The sequence below is a fragment of the Ochlerotatus camptorhynchus genome, unplaced genomic scaffold (assembly GCF_037179485.1).
Source record: "Ochlerotatus camptorhynchus isolate MF236.1 unplaced genomic scaffold, CSIRO-AGI_Acam_v1.1 ptg000042l, whole genome shotgun sequence".
Classification (NCBI taxonomy): Eukaryota; Metazoa; Arthropoda; class Insecta; order Diptera; family Culicidae; genus Ochlerotatus; species Ochlerotatus camptorhynchus.
In genome coordinates, this window is record NW_027040533.1 from 230,169 (window position 1) to 257,719 (window position 27,551).

The 27,551-nt window shown below is 38.8% G+C and overlaps 1 protein-coding gene across 1 annotated transcript; it reads right to left on the reverse strand.

Moving 5' to 3' along the window:
• Positions 1–21,954, reverse strand: LOC135713821 (zonadhesin-like). The gene is made up of 3 exons (XM_065237061.1): positions 21,901–21,954; positions 5,191–9,172; positions 1–179 (listed from the first exon to the last, which is right to left on the reverse strand). The coding sequence occupies exons 1-3, from the start codon at positions 21,952–21,954 to the stop codon at positions 1–3; spliced, it is 4,215 nt and encodes a 1,404-aa protein (XP_065093133.1).
• Between the last annotated feature and the right edge of the window lie 5,597 nt (positions 21,955–27,551).

Here is a 27,551-nt window from a genome sequence, read left to right on the forward strand (position 1 = left end):
CTATTGAATACAAAAATCTCGGCTATAGCAGCCATCTTTGGCGCTGCATCCAGGTCCCGGGTGGGCGGAGCAAAATTCACGCTGATCCCTAAAGTCGCATTGGCTCCCTGATTTCTGGCACTCATAGGTGTAGCAATAGCTGTCGCAATCATAGCTCCGATCCGTACATCCGTCGCAGCCTGGTTCGTTGAAATAAAAAATTTATAGATTATTATTTATGTTTTATATGTTAAAAAAGAAGAAATGATATACTCTAGGTATTTAGTTTAATATTTATTAAGAGTTTTCAATTTGATAATATGTTCAATATTCATTATGGGCAGCCCTACTTTTGCTCAATAAAACAGATGAAATTATCCTTAATAAGTAAAAAAAAATCTCCTTAAAATAGATCGGGTTGCTCCTTAAATGATTGATCAAAATACGTTAAAAATCTTAAAATGTTCAGTAAATATTTAAAGTAAGCTCCCTAAAATAGAGAAAACTGTACATTAAGCATTTGAAAATGCTCCTTAGTATGCACCGCTTTGCACCATTTTGAAGTGTAATTGTACCATATATCATCGGAAAAGCTGCTGTAGAAAGGTTAATAAGTACCATGAAGTCCTGAAAATTTTTTACTGAACATTTCAGCTGATTTCATGGTACTTATTAACCTTTCTACAGCAGCTTTTCCGATGATATATGGTACAATTACACTTCAAAATGGTGCAAAGCAGTGCATACTAAGGAGCATTTTCAAATGCTTAATGTACAGTTTTCTCTATTTTAGGGAGCGTACTTTAAATATTTACTGAGCATTTTAAGATTTTTAACGTATTTTGATCAATCATTTAAGGAGCAACCCGATCTATTTTAATGAGATTTTTTTTACTTATTAAGGAACATCGTCATTGTTTAATGATTCATTTACCTTTTTACCATTTATTATGTAAGTGAGTTGGTACATAGGATAAGGTGCACCTCCGGGAAAAGATGACTTTTTGCAAATTTTGAAAACATTTAAAGTATTGCTAGTTCAAACATTACATTAGTAATGTTCCTTAACAGATCCTCGAAAAGAGGCAAACCATGTATTTTAAACGCCGCAAAGTCATTTTCCCACCGGGGTGCATCTTACGCCATCTTAAACTACAAGTGTAATGAGCTTTGCTTTTTTAAGCTTTAAGAAAGTCTGCTTCAGTTAGAATCCGGAAGTGAGAAAACAGCTCTATCTTGGGAAGTTTCCTCGGAACTTCTGTTGCGTTCCTACATTTTTCTGATATTCAAAGAACTTCTCTGGAGATCCCACAGTTAGCCAGAAATGTTTGGAACATTTCTGAAATTCTCGGAATATTCTAAAATACATCGGCTCTGGTGGTGTTCCTGCAATTAATTAACGGAGCTGCTCGAAATACTCGGAAAATCCCTGAAAAAAAATGAAACTGCAGTTCTCTCAACATTTTCCTGAAGCTCATAAGGCTGTCCTGAATTTATGGAATTCAAAATTTACAGATCTTAGTACCACTTGGTATCCTCTCCCAAAAACTACAGATCTTTAACTTTGGCTGAAAGTCTGTTCTTTCTTGAAGTTTTTGGAACTGCCTTTAAGATCCCTGAGTTTTCCTGGAGAAATATAGAGCTAGCTTTCTTTCTTGAAATTTTCCATAATTCTCCTAAAGTTCTGCAGACTTCTCAGATAATTTCGTGACATCTCTGAAGTTTTCGGGATATCCTTGAAGTTGAAGAACTCCTTAAAAGTTGCTGCAGTTTGCTTGAAGCTGACGGATCCACCTTGAAGTTGAAGCTGATAAATTTTATAAATTTTATGTATAGATCACTGCATCTTCTTAAAAAAAATCGCAGAGCTCTAGAATAAGTTTCATGAAATGACTAGTCATATAAGTCATAAACTCCTACTTCCGAATTTTCCAGACGACCACCCTACGGCCCCAAGGTTTCACATTCCGGTCATAGATCCAAATTAATTTATATAGGGTAGAGATCTATATCGGCCTAATCGCCCATTTTTGGCCTATCGAGCAGAAAACATCAAATAAATCCATGATTTCAGCGTTAACAAGTCAATTATGTTACGGGGGCGACCCCGGCGTAGTGGTTAACATTCATACCTCTCACGCCAAAGTCACGAGTTCAAATCTCACCCCCGGACAAGTCACGAATGACCCAAGAGCGTTAAAGTGACTATAATAAAAAAAAAAAAAAAAAAAAAAAAAGTCAATTATGAGCATTTTCAGCCCAAAACACAAACCGGTTGGACATGGGTGTTCGTGATTTGAATGAAACTACTCATATGTTCGCTGCTTCTTCTTCTTCCTCGCATTTCAAGCTTATTGCGTATGGCATATTAGCTTATTGCGTGCTCTCAACTTAGTGTTCTTGATGCACTTCCACAGTTATTAATTGAGAGCTTTCGATGCCTGTACCATTTTTGCATTAGTATAATTGTGTGGCAAGTACAATCATACTCTATGCCCAGGGAAGTCGAGAAATTTTCCAACCCGAAAAATTCCTAGACCGGACCGGGAATCGAACCCAGCCACCTCCAGCATGGTTTTGCTTTGTAGCTGCGCCTTTACCGACTGAGCTAAGGGAGATCCCTGCTACCAATGGTTCAATTTTTTATTCAAATATGATTTTCTAACTTTTGAAAAAGGCGTATTAAAAACTGGATTATATTTCTTCAAAAAATCATAACATGAAAATGATTGATCTGATCAAAATAACATCTGAGAAGAAGTTGTAGGTAATTAAATGTTCTTAAGTTTCACGAAATCATAATGGTTTTCAGGACATTTTTAAAGACTTTATTGAACCTGCAAGATCTTTACTCTAGAATACTTTCGAGAGCAATAAATATCTTATTGATACCAATCCATGCTGTGCATGTTGTCAAGGGGTTCCCTTGAGTTTCATTAACTCATACAGATTTTCAGCACATTGTACAAGACTTTATCAAGCCTGTAGATGTTTAAGATATTAGCTTCAGAATAGTTTTGAAAACAAATAATATCTTAGTGATACCAATCTATGGTGTACATTGAAGATGATCCAGTGTCTGGCTGAAAATCTCCTTAATAAAAACCATCAACCAACCATGATGTTCATGTTATCAAGAGGCTCTCTTGAGCTTCACGAACACCAAAATAGTTTTGAGAATATTGAAATTCTTACTGATACCAATCCATGATGTGCATGTTGTCAGGAGGCTCTCTTGAGCTTCATGGGCTCCTATAGATTTTAGCTCCAGAACAGTTTGAAGAGTATTAAAAACCGTTTTCATACTATTCCATGATGTGCATGATATAAAGAAGCTATCTTGATTTTCACGAGCTCATAATGAATTTCAGGTCATTGTTTACGACTCTATTGAGCCTATAGATCTTCAAGATATTAACTCTTGAATATTTTGGAGAGTAATAAATATATATTTTTTTATTATAGTCACTTTAACACTCTTGGGTCATTCGTGACATGTCCGGGGGTGAGATTTGAACTCGTGACTTTGGCGTGAGAGGTATGGGTGTTAACCACTACGCCGGGGTCACCATATAGTAATAAAAATCTCAATTATACCAATCCAAGGTAAACATGTTGTCAAAAGGCTCCCTTGAGCTTCATGGACTCATATAGATTTTCAGGACAATGTTCAAGACTCCATTGAGCCTTAGATCGTAGCCCAGAAAAGTTTGGATAGTATTAAAAATCTTAATGTTACCAATCCAAGCTGAACATGTTGTCAGGAGTCCCTATTGAGTTTCATGGATTCATAAAGATTATCAGAACATTGCTCAAGACTATATTGAGCCAAGATCTTAGCTTCAGAATAGTTTGAAGTGCAATTAATATCTTAGTGATAGTGGCGCCGGTGGTGTAGTGGTAACCATGATTGTCTCTCACCCCAAAGGGCCTGAGTTCAATCCCAGTCGGCACCACCGGGATTTTCTGAGACATACAATCTCTGATCACGCCTTCCTTCGGAAGGGAAGTAAAGCCGTTAGTCCCCGGTCCATGAGTTGATGGGTCGATAGGTATGGTCCAGTTGAGGGAGCTACACCTCATACCCGTTAATTTTGTAGTTGTAGTTCACAACCATTTCCAGTGACTTCGCACCACGTAGATGCTAAAGAGCCTAAATTTATAAAGAGGCTACATGTAAAAATTGGAACAATCGATTGTCTGTCAAAGTCATAGGAAAAGTCATTTCAATCGAGCAGAAGACCTGTAAAATGGATAAGATGTCGTCTCTTTATAAATTCAGGCTCTTTAGTAGATGCGATCAATAGATCAACATTAAACGAGAGGAGATTTTAAGCGACAGTCAAAATTCAGATTTTTTTCTGTGTGTCAGGAGACTCTCTATAGCTCTAGGGATTAATAAAGATTTTCAGGACATTATTCAAGACTATATTGAGCGTGTAGAACTTCAAGCTCCAGAATAGTTTGGAGAGCATTGTATATATTATTGTTACCACAGATAAACAGACATAACTCTCATAAGTTGTTCATCGAACAAGCATTTAACGGTCTATTTGAAAGTATATCAGTTGGTAGTACTGCCACCTGTGGCGCGCATAGTAAATTCCCTTGCGTTTGACGTTTACACACTACCGCCATCTGATCAGCGTACTACCCACCACAGTGTACTCAACAGATGGCGGTAATGTTTAAGCGACGATGTTTTACAATGAGAAATATTCAATGTTTTATGTCTGTTTGTCTGTGTTGTTACCATTCTATGATGCACATATATAGTAATTATGAAGCTTTACAAAGTTCGGATGTGTTGAGTAAGTCGGGATCGTTCGTATCAAACCACATTGAGCCTATAGAACATCGAGATCTTAACTCCAGAACATTTTGAAGAACTTAGACGACTTCGGGTTCTCAAAATCATGTTTAATGATTAATGTAGGTACATAATACTACAACACTTGTCATATAATGCAGAACAAGTATGAACATCTTTTTGCCCTCCTCCTTGGAATATACCACAGTAGACCGGGGTGAGGCATACAGACATACATCATAGCCATGCCAAGCGATAGGAGGGCATATGGGTATGTGATCCCAAAATATAATTTGATATCGACTTTCCACCTCTACCGGTTTTAACGCAGTTTCTCGAAATAACACGTTATTATCAATTCTGGAAGAGTTGACTGGAGTGATTATAATCTATATACTTACTCGGTTTTGTATCGTCCACGTAATCATAGTTTTCATCAAAATCTTCAATTCTGATTTCCGTACCGTGCTCTGGAGGTATCAGAATCAAAACATCATTGAAATAGTACGACTCTGAAGTGCGCAGATAGATGCGCTGGTCTTGACGATAACAGAATGATCCGCATCGATTATGTTCTGTATGGTAGCAATTCCATTCGTCGGCGTTTTCGTCAAATCTACATATCCTGGGTGAGTGGATTCGGCAACAGACTTCGCCCTGCGCAACGGATGAGGTTGATGTGTTGAACGGTCTTGGGGCAGGAAAATGAGGGACATGCGTTACAGGTGATAGCGATGGTGAAAATTGTCCCTGCGAACCGCAGTAAACAGTAAGGGCAGCATTGTTGCATACTTTACGAATACAGGAATCCAACTTTCGGCGGAACCCGCTTGGGCAGCTTGCTTCCACGTATTGGCGTTTTTGGCAGATGCCATTTTTAAAATTGTATTCATTGGGACAATAGAAATCGGCTTGTTCCGTAGAATACTGACAGTAGTCACGATCGCTACTGACTGGACTTGTTCCACTAGGGCACTTAGGAGAATGAGAGATCACCTTGGTGCAGACGGATCCATCGAAGTTGAATGAAGTGCTGCAACTAGGGTATGAGACGGGACAGAAGTTCTCCAGACATCGGGCATTGTTTGAACACTCTGCTTGTTGTACTCGATGTGAGCAGCATTGTCCGTTAAGTTGATAATGGTTTTCTGGACACTTGGGATTACCGCTGATGCAGACGTCCCGCATTCTTGCTGTTCTGCTATTGCAAGAGGGTTCAGAATACTCATTTCGTACACACCATCCATTAGACATAACAAAGTCTGGTCCATTGCATTGTAGTAGACTGACGCATGTACCATCGAGCAATATTCCTTCGTTGCATTTCGCTAAAACCATTTCCTTGTGTACACACATATTTCCAACGATAGTATAACCTATCTTGCATGAGGGAAAACCTTGTATGCATCTGTTGAAGGAAATCCTGCCTTGAGCACATGTTGCTGACCGTATGGTCACTGCTATGCACTGTCCTTCCTTGTTAAGGTACCATCCATCTCTGCACAGTTTATGATATTTGATGCACTTCCGATTGATGATGACCATATCGGACGGGCAGTGTGGAGTCTTCGAGGCGCAAGTGACGCATCTGCCGTTTTTTAAAACATATCCCTTGTCACAAGAAGGAGTCTCAATGTAGGCACACATATTATCTGGTACTATCACTCTTCCGTTGCATCTCGATGGCTCCAGGCTGATTTTTTCAAACTTTGATCCTTTATCATACACACACATTTCCTTGACTCGTTTCGTTTCCGGAGGGCATCGGAGCTGTATTTGCTCTGCACTTCTGCAAACGCTATCGGTAAAGAACAGGTTTTGACTTGGGCAGGTGGCAATCAACACACAAGTATCGTTGATCTGAGTAAATTTCGGAGGACATCTGAAGTGAACGTATCTTCTCCGAACACATTGGTTACCTTCAACGGAACCACCGGGACAGTCACTTTTATGCAAACAAATGCCTTCAATGTAGATGTAGTTCTTCGGACAGGCAAAAGGCGTATGGTACTCTATCTTGGCACAGGTGGTACCTTCCCGTGTGTATCCTGCATCACAATGTAGGCGAATACACGTTCCATTCGTCAATCCGTATCCTAAAGGGCACATGATGTTTGACTCTTCGATTTTTAAGCATACACCATCGACCATCTTGTAACCACTTTGACAAATCCTACTGTAAAATGTTATGCATGTATTGTTCTCCTTGTCGTAACCGGGAGGACATGTCAGGCTGACGATAGTTTCCTGTTTATCAATGGTCGTACAGGTTTCTCCAATGCCACAAATATCAGAATTCTGTTGACTGCCGCCACCGTACACGGAGCTGAAGTGCTGAACTCCGTATGAACATGGTTGCACTGGACATGGTGGACTGAAACATTGAGATAAACAGTACTGCAGACTGCACTGGATGCCGTGGCAAGGGTTCAGGAAGTTAAGATATGGAGAGTAATAGTTTGTCGATCGAAAAACGCATTCCTCACCCATTCTTTCATAGCCACTGGGACACACGAGATCAACTTTACAGAAACATTTGTTTTCTTGGTTCATGTGGATGGTTTTTGGAGGACACACCAGTAATCCGTGATATTCCTTAATACATTTTCCATTTTGCAGGGTGTATCCAATGGCGCACTGTACAGGCCTTGAATCTTTAACAACATCTGTACGGATCGTCCTAATGCAGTTGGCTTTCTCATAGTGAAAACCATGTCGACATTCAGGTTTAACAGAGGCGTTCAAAGCAGTACGCGTTTCTTCGATACAGCTGTGTTGTCCAACGGTATAGCCAGGAGGGCATTGTTTAACTGCTACGCAAAGTCCATTCTGGTAGACGGCGCCTTCTGGACAGCTAGGTACTTCCTGATGAACACAAACTCCATCTATGAGTTCTTGATTGTCAGGACAGTTGAGGTGGCTATGGACGCAGTAATTGTCGAAAAATTGTCCTGATTTACATTCTACATAGCTAGACGAGCTGCTTTCACAGTGATTATGTTTCCATTTGAATCCCGGCGGGCAGAGAGGTTCGTATTTAACGCACGTTCCATTGTTCAACTGATATCCGGAAGTTGTATCACAAACAGCCGGCTGCTCCATACATCGCACACAAATCCCATATCGTTCGTCGTACTCGTGATCTGGTTCACACAACGGAGCATTGCTCACACAGTGCTCTCCATCGTACGTTGTGGACGCTAGACATGAATCCGTTTGCGTCCTCATTTCCCGGACACAGTCACCATTCTCTTGTAATTTATATCCCGATTCACATGTTGCACTAGTACTACACCATCCATCACGCCATTGGAATCTTCCACAATCCACAGGGTGCGATACATTCCTCTTACAGAACGATCCTTCTAGTACAAGCCCAGTTGGACAAACTGGTGCTTTTGAAGTGCAATACATGCTATCAAAAGGAGATCCGGATGCACAGAACGCTCGATGTGAATCTAACTTCCCCTCACATAATCCATTCACGAGCAGTGAAGGTTTGCGACATTGACTTTTTGAAATCACACATCCAGAAGCACCAGGTTGACCTTGACGGCACACTGCTGGCAACGTGCTTTCCACAAGACACTCACAGTCATTGCTAAACACACCTTGCGAACACCTAGCCACCTCCACGCATTTCCCAGCATAGAAGCTTCCTGTGTCACAACGCGGACTTTCGAACTTCCTCCTCATACATAAGCCATTGTTGTAAACATCCTCATTGTCGCATTCAACTGGTACCCTGTAAGTAGCATTCCTCAGCACTACATCAGCTCTGCCCTGAACAATCTTTAAACATTTGCCTCGGTACAATTCGTAGCTTGCAGGACATTTCAAGGTCACACTCTCCTCTTCGCAATCCGAGCACGCCGCATCACAGTTAACGCAGATTTGGATACATTTTCCTTGTCGATTCTCGTAACCGTTGGGACAAATTTGCGTGCGCGGTTGATGGTAGCAGAAGCCATTTTCCCAGTGGTATCCTTCCGGGCAGTATCTGGCGTTGACGCAGTTGTTGCCTTCGAGAATGTAACCGGTGGGACAATCCAAAGTTTTGACGACACATCTGTTGCCCTGGCGGACACTTCCTGGGGGACACTGAATCTCCGATAGGACACAACTCCCGTGCCGACGTACGTAGTTGGCTGGACAAGCCGATCGCTTGTAGCGGCAGAACTGCTTATCGTTATCTAATTCAAAATCCATGGGACAGGTTTTGATACAATCAGCATCGGTACAGTAACGGCGGGCACGAATCTGCATCGGTATTTTAACTTGCACGTCTTTCAACTGCCTGTTCCCTGCTACGGAATGAGCTTCGAAAATACATTGGTACAGGACCAGCAGTGTCAGTAGCATCTTTCTTCGAGAAGCTGTCATCTGGAATGATACAAAATGCCATATATAAGTTATAAATGCAAAACAGACTGATATACTGTGCATTTCCGAATATGATTCATCAATATTTTTGAAATATTACCACAGCAAACACTACTTCCCGTGTTCTACGAGAGAAAATCTACGAGTGCACAAGCATTAGGAACTGCGCAAAGTTTGACGTCAGCTCGGTAGATTTAGAATTTATCAAATTTCGGTTTTGATAATTGATTTTGCTTCCTTCATTCACACATAGTTGGAGATGATTACTGTCAATATCAGACTTAAAGTGAACATTTTATACGATAGATGAGTATATGAACGTATAGAATTGATAGTTCCATAATAGTACGGCAGTGTGAAAATCGTATATAGAAAGTAGAAAACGGCCAAAGGACAATTTTGAGGAAGGTACGAATCGGGTCGAGCATTCCCTTTTCCAAAATCACCCTTTAAGGAGGGGCGGTGAGGGGAGTGAAATCGAAATTTCAAACCAATTAAAGCATTCCAACTAGAAATTTATACACAGCTATTAGTATTTCTTCCCACTACAAAATTCCTGTTTTCTTTACTTCTAGGAAAACTTTTTTCAATAATAAAATAACACATTTCCAGTGCGGTCATGGAAATTTTGGACCTGGTTACTCACTGATTTTTCATATATGTATGCGCCCCTTGATGGAGCTCCCATAATTTTAATTTCGGAATGTACACACAATTTAGTTCTCTCTAATTAAAACTAGAATATGTGTACCCAGTGGTGCCGGTGCTGTAGTGGTAAGCGTGATTACCTCTCACCTCAGCAGGCCTGGGTTCAATCCCAGTCGGGACCGCCGGGATGTTCTAAGGTATAACATCTCTGATCACGCCTTCCTTCGGGGACGTAAAGCCGTTGGTCCCCGGTTCATAAGTTGATGGGTCGATAGGTAGGGTCCAGGTGTGGGAGTTGCCTGCATGGCGTCGGTAGCATTGGTGCTCAGCACGGGAAACGACGGAAAACAAATCAAGGGAAAAAAGAATATGGGAAACTTTTCTACTAAAAAAAAAAAAAAATTAAAAAATATTAAATTTTTCGGATATTGGATTTTCAGTTTACCGTTGAAACAATGCAATGTAAATTTATCGACGTCTGTCAATTAACAATCCTGATCAAAACGCTAGAATGTTTTTTGACGTTTCGGTCTCTGGACATAGCTCAAAAATCTTAACGATCTTAAACTAAAACTAGCCCTGATGAAGATCCTAACACCTGGATAGAAACGTTGACGATGTTAAAAGTATAAAAAAAAATCTTGCAGCCTGAAAGCCGAACAAAATAAATAATTCTTCAAGATCAAAAGTCTAAACTTTTCTGAGGTTTTCGTAGCTTCCCTGAAGTTATTGGAACTGCAACAAAAATCTCTGAACTTCAATAATGTTATTTAGACCTGAATTTCTCAGAGGTTTTAAAAGTTGACACAATATTTCTGAAAATAATTGAGCTGCCCTGAAATTCTTTGACCTATCCTAATGCTGTGATATTTTAGATACTTCCTTGAAGCTCATGGAACTTCCATTAAAATCTAAGAACTTTCCTGAAGCTTCCTATATTTTCAAGAAGTTCATGAATTGTACTTGACGTTTCCTATTTTTTCAAGTAGTTCTTGGAACTTCTCCAGCACTCCATTTTTTTTAATAACATTCATGTACTTCCCTTAATTCTCCACATATTTACAGAAATGTTCAAAACATTCATGAAATTCTCAGAATATTCCATAATTCTTCGGAACTTCTTAAAAGTTCCTGCGATTAATTAATGAAAGTGATCTGAAGATCTCTGATCATCTTCGAAATACACTCAAGTCTTTTTTACGGTGTTTTTTACACGGTTGGTGCCGCTGAGTCACAATTTACACGGTACGATTTTACTAAACTGAATTTCTTGGAACCAACCAACGGATCCTTTAAAGATCTTCAATCTTCCTAAAGTTCTAGACTTTCCTGTAGTTCATAAAACTTTCCAGAAAATTTTGAAACTTCTCTGAATGCTTCGGATATTCACTAAAATTTTCGAAACATCACTGAAGTATTCGAAATTAATCTAAAGAGCTCTGAGCTTTCGAATTTTTTTCTAAAGTTCCCTGTATTTATTAGAACTTTTATTAATTTCCTGTTATTTTCCTGAAATTAATGGAACTGCCTTAAGTTCTCTGATCTATATGACAAAAACAAAATGTGTACATTGACATGCTAACAAATTTTTAAATGTTTTGATTATGTTTTCCCATGTAAATTAAGCATGCTAGAGCCAATATGCTTTTTACCCTTCTTACAAAGAAGGGTATAGATATCACTTGAAAAACCGACTATCGATCCGAGGCCCGGAGGGCCGAGTGTCATATACCATTCGACTCAACTCGACGAGATCGGAACATGTCTGTGTGTGTGTGTGTGTGTGTATGTGTGTATGTGTGTATGTGTGTGTGTATGTAACGAAATGAATGCGCTTACGTTCATCAGCAACCGCTCAACCGATTTGGACAAACTCGGCGCCAAATGATAGGTCTTGGGGTCTCATTGAACGCTATTGAACGGTTTTGGAATCGGTGAACCGGTGAACGTATCAAAACCATCATGCCACACATCAAATTACTACAGAATTCAAAAATAAGATCAATGCAAGTCGTGTTAAGTGTTCCAGACCACATTGGACACACTTGGACATGTTCCGGGTACCCCGGGGAAGTTGCTTGAATATGAATTGAATTAAAACCCATTAAATCACATTAAAATACGATGATAAGGTGATTGGTAGCCTCACCAAATAGACTACACCCGGATATATTCCGGGTACCCCCAGGCAGTAGCGTAGCGTCACTGGATGACACGGGGGTGGGGGGCTTGGTCACTGATAATGACAATAAAAGAAATAAACTTGAATAAGTAAGAAGGGTCTGATCACACCATAGGTGGATCAATTCGGGTTTTTTTTTAATTCTGTGAAATTTGTTTCAAGCGTTTGTTTTTATTATCGTGACGACCTGATTGTCGTTGCGGAAATTGGAGCCAGCGGATCAATAGAAGGAGATCTGTAAACCTGAAGGCAATTAGAGTGAAAAAATCGACAGCTGTGAAAAAATCGAAAGCGAACAGTTCTTTGACATGCATTCCTCTGATGTTTATGATGACAAAGAAGACCCGTTGATGATTAGGTTAGTTAGGTTATCTTTATTAGCAAGACTTTCAGCCCGTTGATGATTAAGGTGGAGTCGTAGACTGATGCAAAATTTGAAATTTTCGCTCCACAGTGCTCAAACGGTTCAAAATTGGGCCTTGATTAGTTTCATACATTTGGAACTCATTTAGTGAGAAACTGACTTGGCACAAACCATTTGAAGTTTATATGGGAATTACTATGGAGAAACCATAATTTAGGTTCATATTGATCTCAAAATTCACCAGTTCACTCTACTTTAGAAAGTTTTCTCAGCTACAACTTTGTTCAAGACCACTTTTCGATCAAATCTAAGGAACAAAAAATATTAATGATTCTAGTCACTCATGTCTTATGATTATGCTCAATCAACTGTTCAGCAGGCAACATTGGTGTTTATGGCGCGTAGAATAGAGGACAACAATCATGGCTACTATGTCACACTGCAGAATACAGTGTTGCCCACAATACAGTTGCTTAATCTTGCATAAGATTATTAATCTCTTAAACAATTAATAACTATTTAATTTGACGTTTGGCTGAAAAATGATTTTCTGCAAAGTTGTAGCTGATAAAAATTCCCATAAGAATAGCAATAGAATTTGTTAACAGTACAATATGTAAAAAGGCTAGAATACAATGAACAAAAAGTTTTGTTTTCCCATAGTAATTTCCATATAAACTTCAAATGGTTTGTGCTAAGTTAGTTTCTTATCAAATGAGTTTAAACTTCCGGAGGCTAATCAGGACCTGATTTGAAACCATTTGAACACGAAAATTTCAAATTTTGCATCAGTTTAGTGGAACCGTCTGAGGATTTACTGGACAGTGAAGGCGTTCCTGAAGATCAGCCGTCAATACGGATGAATCACATCAAACTGCCGAAGCGTTTCTCGGACTACGTGGTGGGTGTTGCTACTCACTAGATTGAGGAACCAGTGACTTTCAATGAAAAGATGAAGTATGTGAACTACCATTAGGAAATGGCGAACGGAGCCTGGGACCTGCTAGAAGAGTGGTAGGCAGTTACTGGGTAAATAAAGTGGAACAGAGGGGAGTCACTGTATGGACTGAAGGACATCCGAGGGTTAACCTTTGAGAAGGAGTGTTAGATGTACAACGGTGAGCCCCTCGATACTGGTAGCCATTCTGCCGGTCTATCAAAGAAACAGTGTCATTGTATGATTGACGATTGCATAATCTATTTCATAACCGCAATACCGCTTTTCTAATCGTACCACGGGGCTTCCCTTAGCTAAGTCGGTAAAGGCACAGCTATAAAGCAAGACCATGCTGGAGGCGGCTAGGTTAAATTCCCGGTTCGGTCTAGGAATTTTTCGGGTTTACAAATTTTTCGACTTCCAGTCAATTGTACTAAAGGAAAAATGGTAGTGGCTAATCTCTCAATTAAAAACTGTGGAGAATTGCTAAACAAGAACAATAAGTTGAGGGCTGGCGCAAAATCCCAGTAGGAGCATAATAAAGTAAAATAATAAAACAAAATACCGATTTTCCTTCCTCCGGTCGTTAAACCCCTGATATCCTGCAAAAAAGGGGTTATCTTCCACTTAATTCCACTTAATTATTTTTGGTATCCATTCCAGATACGTATGTCGACTACAATGTGCAGTCTTCATCAGTGTCATTCCCACTAAAGAACTTATCAAAATCTAACCCCATAATAATAAAAAAATAGGTAGGTTCCGATTCAACACATTGCAGCTTCATTTTTATACCTGTGATCAGGGTTACTTACACTCACTTGCTATAAAACAATGTTTTTCAGAATTATGAAATCATGAGAATCAAGTGATAATTAGAACTTGTAAGTTACAAGATGAGGACGTGAAGTATGTGTTTGACACATAAAATCTGTCAATATTGCTTTCAATGCGTCACAATCAGCGATTTTACGACTCGTGAGTGCTCACTCTGAGTGAACGCTCACGAATCATAAGATCGCTTATTGCGACGCTCTGAAAGCAAAATTGACAGGTTTTATGAGTCAAACACATTCTTTAAACCCTCTTATCGTTACTTACAAGTACAACATATCATTTTATCATCTAATGATTGCATAATTCCGAAAAACATGTTTTTATAGCAAGTGAGTGGAAGCAACCCTGCCTGTGATCTTGACTTTTTTACCTAGGAGATGAGCGAAAAAGTTACCTAACACTGTGGAGCGAAAAAGTCAAATTTTGCATCAGTCTACTGCACATTGTAGTCGAAATACGTATCTGTCATGGATATCAAAAATAATTAAGTGGAATTAAATGGAAGATAAGCCCTTTTTTGCTGTTTTATTTAAGCATTCCGCTAACAACCCAATTTCATTACTTCACCCTGATATCCTGTTTTCCCAAACCTACATTATAAGCGAAAATATAAAATCGATGCGAATCAAACAATGTCAGTGAAGTCATTGTATACTGCTTCGAAAGTGTTCATTGGCATTTGATTGAATGACTTTTTTCTCCGCTTGCCACTATAGACACCATTGCTTATCACGAAATGGTGGTTTTAGAACAAAAGTTTTCCAACTGCATTTATTTTGAGCACATTTTTCTGCATAAATCACTTGCCGTGCACTACTTACAACTTTTCAAAACCCTATCAAGATTATATCTTTAAAATCCGTACCTTTCGGTGAGGCTTCTCTTTGAGGAAAATTTACAACTGATCAATGTTTCTGCTTTCTCCTATTTACTATCCACTCCATTCACAACGAGATTTAACTTTAGACTGAGATGGTTCTAAACGTTTTAATACTATAATAAGGCGATGTTGATCAAGTTCGATCACAAGGACATAGATAAGTGCCTTGATAGGAACTGATAGATGCAATGCATCCTGTTTTAAACATTGTCCTTATTTTTCGCCATCATTCTGAAAGCTTTGCAATCGAACAAATTTGAGTTAAGTATATGATGTCATTAAGAATGGAAGAGGGATTCATTATTATTATACACACACTACGAAAAAGACATGTAAATTTCAGTGCCCTGAGACCGACACATGCAAGCGGCCCTTTTGACATAAGAATCAGTTGAAAAGGACGAGAAAATCAATTCAATCAAACGCACTTTTCGTCGAGTTGCATATGTTTCAGTTTCAGGACACTTAATTTTACATGCCATGTTTGTTTACGTTCCATGCTTTACGTCAAAGCTAAATTACGTCTCGTATAAAAATAATAATTTCTAAGTGTGCATGCCATGTGGCCGTGAATGCGTAAACGATTGATAACACGCAACTTAGTTGCTTTGTTATTAATAAATAATATGGAAGCATAATACAATGTACGTAATCAATTGAATGTCTGCATCTTTATAAGGCTTTCGAAAAATATATTAGCAATGTTTGTGTAAGCCAGTTAGGGAACATCGATAAATGTATATTTATCAAGAGAGTTTAATTGTCATGCCAAATTACTTGAAAATGAATATTTTCATCATTGTTGTCGTCCCCTCAAAACGCTGTCATATTGAAATTTGTCACTACCAAAGCAAACGGTGAACATGACTTGCATATGAATTGTTGACATCCGAATTTGTAAGTTTTTCCGTTTCTGTTCGTACACTAAAATGAACATCTGCTTATTCCGTTTTCCAACGGATCCAATAATCGTTATAAAATTGATTTATTTTTCGTGATAACAATGGTATCAGAGTAAGTACTCCTGTGTGCAGTGTCAGTACATGAACAGAAATCTGACTCATTTAAAATTTATTTTTCTTGAAAGACCGACACTGATTCAAATAAAGCAACATCCGTGAACTATAGCTCTCGTAATATGGGCATTCCGAACAACAGCTGCTACGACATTGATGATACCACAGACAAACAGACGTAACTCTTTCTCCGCAGTCGTCGTAGACGCAATGAACGTTCAATTTCAATATTATTAGTTGTGCAAATCCCCCATCACAGCGCATGCATCGGATCACTTTGAGATTTCTACACTGAAAACGAATCTTACCCAAGTAACCAACAAGTCAGCTAATCACCCTTTTAGCATATAATGCTGATATACGACTGATATAAAAATTGGAAGCCCTATATTAACCTTATATTTTAAAAAGACTATTAGCGTGCTAATAGCGGCCTTGGTGGTTACTTGGATACTCAGAGAGTGAGTAATTTTTACTCATTTCTATGGACAAATTTCTTAAAGTGTAGGTTACTCATGCTCTGTGACCAACGCTTTTAGGAAATTTTCCATACGAATGAGTAACAGTTTCTCATAACTGAGAAAAAGTGACTCATTTTCTGAGTTAGTTTCGTTTTCAGTGTATACATTTTATCGAACTTGTATGCAACATTCTTTGAGACTTAACTTTCCGCGAATAGCTCGCGAGGTGTCGTTAGTGAGTTCCGGGACGTTTCGTCTGTTTTTCTGTGATGATACGGAATATTAGCACCGACAAACCGACATACCACAGGAGCATTTCGTTTGTCCACAATTCGAATTGTCAAACGAGCGATTCGAACTTTCAAACGGGCGATCAGATCTGTCAAACGAGGTGAGACGCAAAACAATGCAATATAAATTATACGTGGGTTCGTGTCCTTGCTAATGATATGAGCATGTCACGTTAGTTCGTCGGTGATATTAGTCCCATTATCTAGAAATGCAAACAAACCGAAGCAAATCGAACCGATTATTTAGCACCAGTTCCTAAAAAGGATAAAAATACGTCAAGAACAACAATGACACTTCTTCAATACTTCCTGTTTGTTTACCACATTGTCTTTTAAAATTAGCGGCGCCGGTGGTGTAGTGGTAAGCATGATTACCTCTCACCCCAGCAGGCATGGGTTCAATCCCAGTTGGCACCGCCGGGATGCTCTGAGGCATAACATCTCTGATCACGGCTTTCTTCGGAAGGGAAGTAAAGTCGTTGGTCCCCGGTTCATGAGTTGATGGGTCGATAGGTAGGGTCCAGGTGTGGGAGCTGCCTCCCTGGCGTCGGTAGCATTGGTGCTCAGCACGGAAAATAAGATTGACGGAAAACAAATCAAAGAGAAGTCTTTTAAAATTTCCCCTTCATTTTCATGTTTTGAAAAAAAAATTCTCTTCAATTTGCTGCACTTTGACAAGCATTTTGAGTTAGTCTGGACTCCCTAAATAATTATCATACTTTAAACGTACTATTTACCACAGTTTGGGCTAGACAAGGTGAATTGACATGGATGGAGCGTTATATCAACAGCTCTGGTCCTCACAAGCTCCAACCTCACGTTTCAACGGGTCAAGACCGATCGCCGGTGATCTCACATAAAAACGGATCGTAGTGATAGCAAAGTGAGGAGGCAGTCCCACTATGGTATCGCGGCCCTACTGCGTTACCTGACTTATAACGAATATACTATACGTTGTTTACGAGTTCCCCAAATACAACGTATAGTTCGTCTAATTTTACATTGCAAATGCTATGCAAAATTAGACGAGTCATTCGTTGTATTCGTGGTACTCGTATACAACGTTTATTCGTTATAAGTCAGGTAACACATAGTAGTTTGTTTCCACGGAAGTCCGTAGGCCCCCATGGATTTTTTTTTTTATTTATGTAATTAAACATGATTTGTAATCCATATTTTCCACTAAAAGCTGGTTATAAATAAAGCTAGATGCAGGTTTCAAAGCACATTCGCGTCCCTGGAGATCAGAACCAGAAACTGTTGATATCAATTTGTTTATTATGCTTTAACGAGTAAATAAGTAAATTAATTCTGCACAAACACATCCCTCGTAGTCTGTTTTCAAGATTACCAACATGTTTAACTTATTCCTCTATGCAATTTGAAAGCTGCATAAATACCCTTCAATATCGACAACTAAATATCCAAAGTGTTATATTGCAACAGAAGCTTGAACAGATGGCACTTTTTCAATGGTAGTAAAACTGACATTTCAGGCCAAACAAAGAACTTCTACTACAAATTTATACATAGATTTTAATATTTATTCCCACTGAGCAAGAAGAAAACGGTGATTGTTGCTAGATCACGCCAAATGGTTCGATCTATCACTTTAGTGAACATTGTTGAAGCCTTCGGATGTATGTGCCACGAAGTAGAAAGAACCATAAAAGTGATAGAAACTGTGCTTGACTTCTGCCCAAGAACGCTAGAATAGTGAAATATTCTTAGAAATGTTAAGCTAAACTACTTGGAGCGCTTGTTTTCTTTTCACTCATAAAGCCTTTTGCTCGATAGGGTTAGCTTGTGGAGTGATCTGCCAAAAAACATTTAAACCGGCGTTCCACAGTGGCGGTTATTAATTAGCTACACAGTTAAAAATGCGTGAAAATTAAATACAGGCCCAGTGCATTCAATTATACACGTTGCACAGGTATCAAACATGCGTCAACGTGGGTTTTTGCTTAGGTTTTGGAAAACCTCGAAAGCACACGGCATCGGCGTACATCGGCCGACCCCTACATGGGAAAATAGTGACAGTTCCCCATACCTAGTCATCATAAACGAGTACCACTTGGTTGCACATCATTCTGCTTGAATCTGAAAAGATGTAAAACAGCGCTGCTTTCCTGCCTCTGCTCATTACCGCTTCGGACGGCGTATATGCGGATATTGTACTAGCACTGTGCGCAGCCAGCCAGCATAATGTAAGCAGGGCATCAGCGTCTGTGCTAGTTTCTAGTATACTAGCTCTAGCTAATCCACACAAATTTAAAGATTCCCTAGAGAGGCTGTTGGTAATTGTCCCATACCACTTTAAATTTGTTTGCATGGTCAATTTTCTACGCAGGGGATCGATCACCTTGACAACCAGCGATGTCGAAGGAGAGACGGTAACTAGTATGAACGAGGAAATTATGAGCTCAGCTTTTTGGCTCAGCTCTGGTACTATCTTCGGTCCCAAGCTAATCTATTCTCCCCTCGAAACATAGGAAAATCCACTAACCCCTCATTTTATCTGTCAAACTTTCATAGCGAATTAAAACAAACATAGTGTAGTACTAGAATTTTGACTAGAATGGGGTACGTTAATCGATTTGCTTGGGACCAATAGGTTAGTCAAGTAGTGAGCTAATTTAAAATCGTTAGTTTCGTATTGATTGTTGGTAATACTGCGGTCGTGTCTAGGACACAACCCTTTATTTTTTATTTTATAGTGAGGGCACAGACAAACAGACGTAACTCTTTGAAAAACTTGTTCTTGAAAACATAGTATCTCAAAACATATAACTTCAGTAACGACATCTATCTGGCTTCTCGCGGAAAACAAGCTTGCCCGCTAACTCGTAAACAATATTGCATAAAATTTCTATAGAATATATAGAAACGTCAAAGTGATCCGATGCCAGCGCTGCGGCGAGTAGTTCGCGGAACTGATAATATTCAAATCAACCGTTAAATGCATGAACGAAGATACACAATGAAGAGTTACGTCTGTTTGTCTGTGGTGAGGGGTTTCACGATTGTCTACGGTCCATACAAATTTCCAAAAAGGAGGTTCTAAAACGGTCTATATACCCAAGTAACCAACAAGCCCTCTAATTCGCCTTTTTGCAATATAAGGCTAATAAGCGGCTAATATAAAGCTTAATTTTAAGCTAATTAGCATACCCTATGTTAGCCGTTTCTTGTATCGCAAAAAGGCGAATTAGCGGGCATGTTGGTTACTTGGGTAGTTTAGGAGCTGTCCCATCTGAAAGGTTGTAATAAACCTGTTTATTACATGTTTTAAATTTCAATACTTTGGTTATTTAATTATTAGTGGAAAATGTGTCACTTTTAATAGTTGGTGTATATAGGTCCTTATTTATGTTTTTATCGTCAGACCTAGTACAACACCTGTTGACAGGAATATGTACTAAATGTTTGTACTAAAACGATAATATCATAAGTATAAATTTAGGGGCAAGAACATTATTTGTATCGTTCTAATTTACTAGAATAAAAATCCAAACCGGAAACCAAAAATTTAACCAATCAGAATTCAGTAAACATAAAACAATAGAAGGGGGCCAAATAGAAGGGTTTGAGCGAAGACAACAAATCAAGAAGACTGACAACTTTGCCAGAATCCAAGCGACAGATACAGTAGCGCTACGCTTGAGTGAAGGTGGAAGCAACGTATAGAAAAATGAGCAAATACACAAACCTTTCTTCTGAGGATGTAATCTTTGCTATCATATTCGTTCGAAGCATTTAACTTTGAGCGGCAAATGACGCGATTATACCTGTCTCATAGCGTTCGTATGAGAAAATGGAAGAGTTGCCAGTCTTCTTGATTTGTTGTCTTCGGTTTGAGTGAACCGAAAAGCGCAATCAGAGTAAATCTGGTGGAAACCGTTGACGAGATAAGGTGGAATCATTTCGAGACCAAAATTGTTTCGCGTGTATTTGATCTTGAATGGTTGAGTGAGTTTAAAGACAGTCGCGTGATAATAAAATAATTCTAATTCGTGTTTTTTTTGCAAATTCATTGATTAAGTGTATGATAAAGTTGAAAAGAGTGTCAAGCAAAGTCGATCGGACTACAAGGTAAGGATTTATTAAAAGTAGTTTGAGTGCTCTTTCGCGAATTAAATCCTTTAAAAAAACTCTGAATTTTGCATTTCTTAATTAATTAGTTTGGTAAATAAATTAGAATTAGGATCGATTAATTTCTATTGCTAAGATTTGGTCGTCTGAATATGATTTTGAGTGAACGACAACGCATCTCCATTATATAACTCGAATTTTGTTTGGAAGGTTCTTTTTTAGCACTTTTCTGTGGTTCTGATTAGTTTCTTTTGCTATATATTTTAATGGTTTGAAATTGGTTTCCTTTATTGTAACCATCCACATTCGTTTCCATAGTTCAGCTCGGGAGAACATTCAGGGTTACAAGGTAAATTCTTCTTTTGCAAACTATCTTTCATGCACATTAGGTTGGTTCAAAATAACGATTTTGCTCCACTAAGCTCGATAGATTCTAAATCAAGTCTTGATAATTCTCCCAAAATTTGAGTATATTTGGATGCGAACTTATACTGCACTGCCTCTTTGACTACATAAAAATCTTTCATATGATTGATGTGATCCCATGAGAATTTAAAATAAACTTTTCTGACATTTATATTTTGTACCAGTTTACCCGGCCATGTATCGGGAGCTCCTAAGGTAGTGAATAGAATTTGAAATGAGTTAAAACTTATCTTTGTCCCTCAAAGTTCAATTAAACCTATTGTCCATTCGTACGTAATATCTAAATCATTGATCTATTTTGTATAACCACTACATTTTTTTTTTTTAATAACGGGTGTCCACTAAAAATGAGATAAAAGAATGGGTCGGGAAAAAAAACACCAGTGAAGTTTAGTTCAAACTAAATCATTTCATACAAAGGGTCTTCAAACTGAGCTTAGTCCATCCAGCGGCATTGGGATCTCACGGTTTGGATTTACTCGTCAGTGTACTCTAGGGATCTGGTTTTCTTTGTACACACTATTCCCTCCTTCCTGTAATTGCAGATATGTGACTTTGAGCTACGGAACTTTCTGGTCGCTTCCCGTTGACTTACCGAATCCTTGTTGTTGGACATGTTATGCAGCGAGCAGAGCGTCTTATGATTCATTATCTTCGTTGGACGGCCGCTATCTCTCTTCCGGGTTACTGCCATGGATGTCAAGATACGTTTTTGTTGTAGCTGAGAAAACATTCCTTAAGAATAGCTTCTTAACTATTGAACTGTGCAATATGGAAAAAAGCAAGAGGACAATGAACTAAAAGTTTTTTTCTTCTCCATAGTAACTTCCATATAAACTTCAAATGGTTTGTGCCAAGTCAGTTGTTTTTCAAATGAGTTTAAATTTAGGAAGGCTAATTAGGACCTGATTTGGAACCGATTGAGCACTGTGGAGCGAAAATTTCAAGAATCCCCCTTTTGATGAAATTAATTTGAGAAATCCATTTGATTTGCTGCAACGGAACACATCATAGTCCTTGTGCCTTGTTGATAGTGATAAGTCCTCGGGTTACCTGGACCGAGGATGATCTTGAAACATGGAAAAAATGAGTTAGTTAGTCTTCATCTATGTGATTCCTAATCTTCTATTCGTTATTCCCTAGTTTGAAGTGGTTAAGACTAGGGTTCTGATGCATGGTCACTATCGGTGTCATTCTTTAATTTTGTTGCGAAGGAATCTAATTTTGACTGACAAAGGGGCGCGCCTTTGGAGGGTGTTCCAACACTCCGAAGGGTATAAATAGCGGAACCTTTCAATTAGAATCGATTCCTTGCGATGAAGGCAAGAATGACAACTGTATCAAAACCGAATACTTCATCATTTCTCAAGTGATGAAGTAATACGACATGCACTAAACTAAGGACACGGGATATACTACAATAGATCAAATTACTGGTCGCAGTAGTTTTATGTCTCGAACAGAGGAAAAAAATGTCTTCTCAAGTATCTTACTGAGATGCAGCATTATTTCTTTTACTTACGACAGCAAAGCTGAACGTGTGTTCAAGGTTGCCATGACAGGACTGCCCAGTGGCGAATCTCTGGATCAGATCAAATATGAACTGGCAAAATTACTTGCAGTTGTGGCAATCCATGTAATCAAAATGAAAATGAAGTCCTGTCCTGGGGATTCACGCAACGGGATTTCTAATGATTTTTATTTAGTTCACTTCAAGTCTAGTGAACTTAACAATCTTAAGGCCTTGGAAAAAGCTAGCCTTATGCTCCATGTCCGAGTGAAGTGGGAACACTTCAGGAAGACTGGAGGAAATTTCCAAAACCTCACCCAGTGCCGTAAATGCCAGGGACGGGGTCACGGAACTAAAAATTGCTACATGCCAGCTAAATGCATGAATTGTGGTGATTCCTCTTACACAAAGGTCGGCTGTCAGGCGAAGGAAGCTCTCAAGAAATTTAAATGTTCAAATTGTGATGAAACCACAAATCCAATTTTTGGAAATGTTAGACTTGCAAAGCGATCCTACAATCTCGTTCTAAGCGACATGTAGGAAACGCTCCACGTTTCCGACCAGGTACATATCCTCTGCTGTTAACAACGGCCAGCGAGAAACAAATTCTATATTCGTACCCGTAGGTACAAATATCACCCCTGCTTCAAATTCTTCATCTATACCTACTCCCCTCGCTGCTAACAATGTTCAGCGAGTAAATGGAGCTACCATAGAGGTAACTAAAACCAGAAGGTCCCGAAGAAACGAGCTTAACTTTTTGGCTCAGCTCTGGTACTATCTTCGGTCCCAAGCTAATCGATTCACCCCTCGAAACATAGGAAAATCCACTAACCCCTCATTTTATCTGTCAAACTTTCATAGCGAATCAAAACAAACATAGTGTAGTACTGGAATTTATACTAGTATGGGGTACGTTAGTCGATTTGCTTGGGACAAATAGGCTAGTCAAGTAGTGAGCCAATTTAAAATCGTTAGTTTCGTATTGATTGTTGGAGCTACCTATGCTGCTATTGCAACGGGTAGAAATCAAAATACTTACCAACGTAATCCTAACGGAAATTTTGAAAATTTTGACTTTGCATTACTGCTCCTAAAATGGAATTTTTACAGAAATCATTAATTGAAATAATTTTTAATTTACTGATATGCTTAAATTTAACTCCATGTTTGATGCTATTCAAACTGGAGTAAAATTTGCGAACAATATTGTCATGACTTTGAAATTCAGCAATGGATTTTAAATCATAAAATGTTTTAAACTGGAATGCTCGATCTCTTAAAGATAATAAAGACGAGTTATTTAACTTTTTGAAAGTTCATAACGGGCATATTGCCGTTATAACTGAAACGTTCCTTAAACCTGACCATAAGGTTAAAAGGGACGCAAATTATTTCATTTATAGAAATGATCGTCTTGATGGAGCCTGTGGTACCGTTTCCATCATTGTTCATAGACGAATCAAACATAAAATTCTTTCTTTCATTAAAACAATTGGGAGTTTCTGTTGAAACAAAATTTGGACAAATTATAGCTGTCTATCTGCCATTCCAATGCGTAGGCCAGCAAAAGAATTTTCTCAAGGGTGACCTCCAGAAACTTACCCGTCATAGGTCTATATTCTTCATTATTGGTTATTTTAATGAAAAACACTGCTCATGGAATAATGCTCAAAGCAATTCCAATGGTAATATTCTGTTTGATGATTGTTCTGCAGGTTATTACACTATTCAATATCCAAACAGCCCAACATGCTTTTCTTCTGCAAGAAATCCCTCCACTATTGATTTGGTCTTAACTGATTCATGTCAACTTTGTAGCCAATTGGTTACCCATGCTGACTTCGGTTCTGATCACCTTCCAGTAACTTTTGAAATATCCCAAGAAATAATTTGTAATCCCAACAGCTCTACTTTCAATCACCATAGAGCTGATTGGGAGCAATATCGAACATTTATGGAATATAACTTCGATCCACACATTTCTTTGCAAATCAAAGATGAAATTAATTATGCTCTTGATTCTCTGACTACTTCTATAGTTGAAGCAAGAGCTGCCTCAGTACCAAAATGCGAGGTTAAATTCGATTCAATTATAATAGACGACGATCTTCAGCTCTTGATCCGTCTTAAAAATGTCCGTAGGAGACAATATCAAAGAACACGCGATCCTGCCATGAAAGTTATCTGGCGGGATTTGCAAAAACAAATTAAAAAGCGATTCTCTGCCCTGAGGAACAAAACTTTTGAAAATAATGTTTCTAATTTAGACCCGAGTTCCAAACCCTTTTGGAAACTCACAAAATTTTTGAAAAAACCTCAAAAGCCAATTCCAGCGCTTAAAGAAGGTGGTAAAATTTTGATCACAAATTTGGAAAAAGCTCAGAAACTTGCTAAGCAATTCGAGAGTTCCCATAATTTCAGTTTGGGTCTTACTAGTCCTATTGAGAATCAGGTTGCTCGGGATTTTCTAAATATTTTCTCTCGGCAAAATATTTTTGATGATTCCTGGGGGACTGATTTGGACGAAGTAAGGTCTATAACTAAAAAGTTTCATAATATGAAAGCTCCAGGTGATTATGGAATTTTCTATATCCTCATCAAAAAACTCCCAGAGAGTACCTTGTCTTTCTTGGTAAAATTATTTAACAGATGTTTCCATATTTTCCTAATAAATGGAAAAAAAAGCAAAAGTTGTTCCAATTTTGAAGCCGCATAAAATCCAGCTGAAGCCTCTAGCTACCGTCCAATAAGTTTGCTTTCTTCAATAAGTAAACTTTTTGAAAAGATAATTTTAAATAGAATGATGCTTCACATCAATACGAACTCAATGTTTGCAGACGAGCAGTTTGGATTTTGCCATGGGCATTAGACTGATGTAAAATTTGAAAATTTCGCTCCACAGTGCTCAATCGGTTTCAAATTGGGCCCTGATTGGCCTCCCAAAATTTGAACTCATTTAGTGAGAAACTGACTTGGCACAAACCATTTGAATTTATATGGGAATTACTATGGAAAAACCAGGAACAAAAGTTATTAATGATTCAAGTCACTGATGTCTTATGATTATGCTCAATCAACTGTTCAGCAGGCAACATTGGTGTTTATGGCGCGTAGAATAGAGGACAAAAATCATGGTCACACTGCAGAATACAGTGTTGCCCACATTACAGTTGAACAATTAACAACTAATTAATTAGACGTTTGGTTGAAAAATGATTTTCTGCAAAGTTGTAGCTGATAAAAAATCCAATAAGAATAGCAATAGAATTTGTTAACAGTACAATATGTAAAAAGGTTAGAAGACAATGAACAAAAAGTTTTGTTTTCCCATAGTAATTTCCATATAAACTTCAAATGGTTTGTGCCAAGTCAGATTCTCACTAAATGAGTTTAAACTTTCGGAAGCTAATCAGGACCCGATTTGAAACCGTTTGAACACTGTGGAGCGAAAATTTCAAATTTTGCATCAGTCTAATGGGCATTCCACTACTCATCAACTCTTAAGAGTTACCAATTTAATTCGTTCAAACAAATCTGAAGGCTACTCAACTGGAGTTGCTCTTCTAGACATAGAAAAAGCATTCGGCAGTGTTTGGCATGAAGGTTTGATTGCTAAATTGAAAAAGTTTAATTTTCCTCTTTACATTATGAAATTATTTCAAAATTATTTAACTGACAGAACTCTGCAGGTAAATTATCAAAATTCCAAATCTGAACGACTACCTGTTAGAGCAGGAGTTCCTCAGGGTAGCATTCTTGGGCCTATAAAGGGTGAACACGAAATTATTGCGACACATTCAACAGGGCATAACTTTTTTACCATTGGGTAAAAATCAACCAAATTTTGCACACTTTCTCATTGATGTGTATTGTGTACATGCTGTCAAACTCGAAGTCGTGTTTTTCGATTCAACGAAAATGGAGGTGAACCAACGCGAGTAGAGAGAACAAATTCTTTCCAAACACCTGGAATTTCCTGACCTGTCGCACCGGCAGTTGGGAAAAATGTTGAACATTCACCATTCAACCGTCTCTAGAGTGTTGAAGCGGTTCCAGGAGCGGTTGACGTTGGACCACGGCAAAGGAGCTGGAAGAAAACCGGGACCGGAGAACAAAAAGACGGAGGGAAAGGTGAAGCGGATGATTAAAGCAAATCCCAACGTCTCAAGCCGTGATTTGGCTAAAAAGATCGGCATGTCGCAGAGCTACGTCCAGAATGCAAAGAAGAGAGCTGGACTACATACATACAAGGTACAGAACTTCCCAAACCGCCATGAGCGGCAAAAATCGACGGCTAAAACTCGGGCACGGAAGCTCTACGAGAAGATGCTGACAAAATATGGCTGCTGTGTGATGGACGACGAAACGTATATAAAAGCCGATTTTAAGCTCCGGGGTTGGAGTTTTTCATCGGCAAGAGCAAGTTCGATGTGGACGACAAATTTAAGAAGAAGAAAATGTCGAAGTTCGCCTCCAAATATCTCATTTGGCAGGCCATCTGCTCTTGCGGACTGAGGAGTGAGCCTTTCGTGACAAAGGGCACAGTAAATGGCGAGATCTACAAATCTGAGTGCCTCGAGAAGCGCCTTTTGCCGTTCTTGCAGCAGCACGACGAAGCTCCGCTATTTTGGCCAGATTTGGCATCATGTCACTATTCTAAAAGTGTCCTGGAGTGGTATGAGGCCAATTCTGTCCATTTTGTTCCAAAGGACATGAATCCGCCAAACTGTCCG

Coding starts and splice junctions, on each gene's coding strand:
- LOC135713821 (XM_065237061.1), bottom strand. CDS start 21,954: ATGAATCATAAGACGCTCTGCTCGCTGCATAACATGTCCAACAACAAG. Junction 9,173..21,900: donor TGTCCAACAACAAGGATTCG/GTAAGTCAACGG, acceptor GTATCATTCCAG/ATGACAGCTTCTCGAAGAAA. Junction 180..5,190: donor CGTGGACGATACAAAACCGA/GTAAGTATATAG, acceptor TCAACGAACCAG/GCTGCGACGGATGTACGGAT.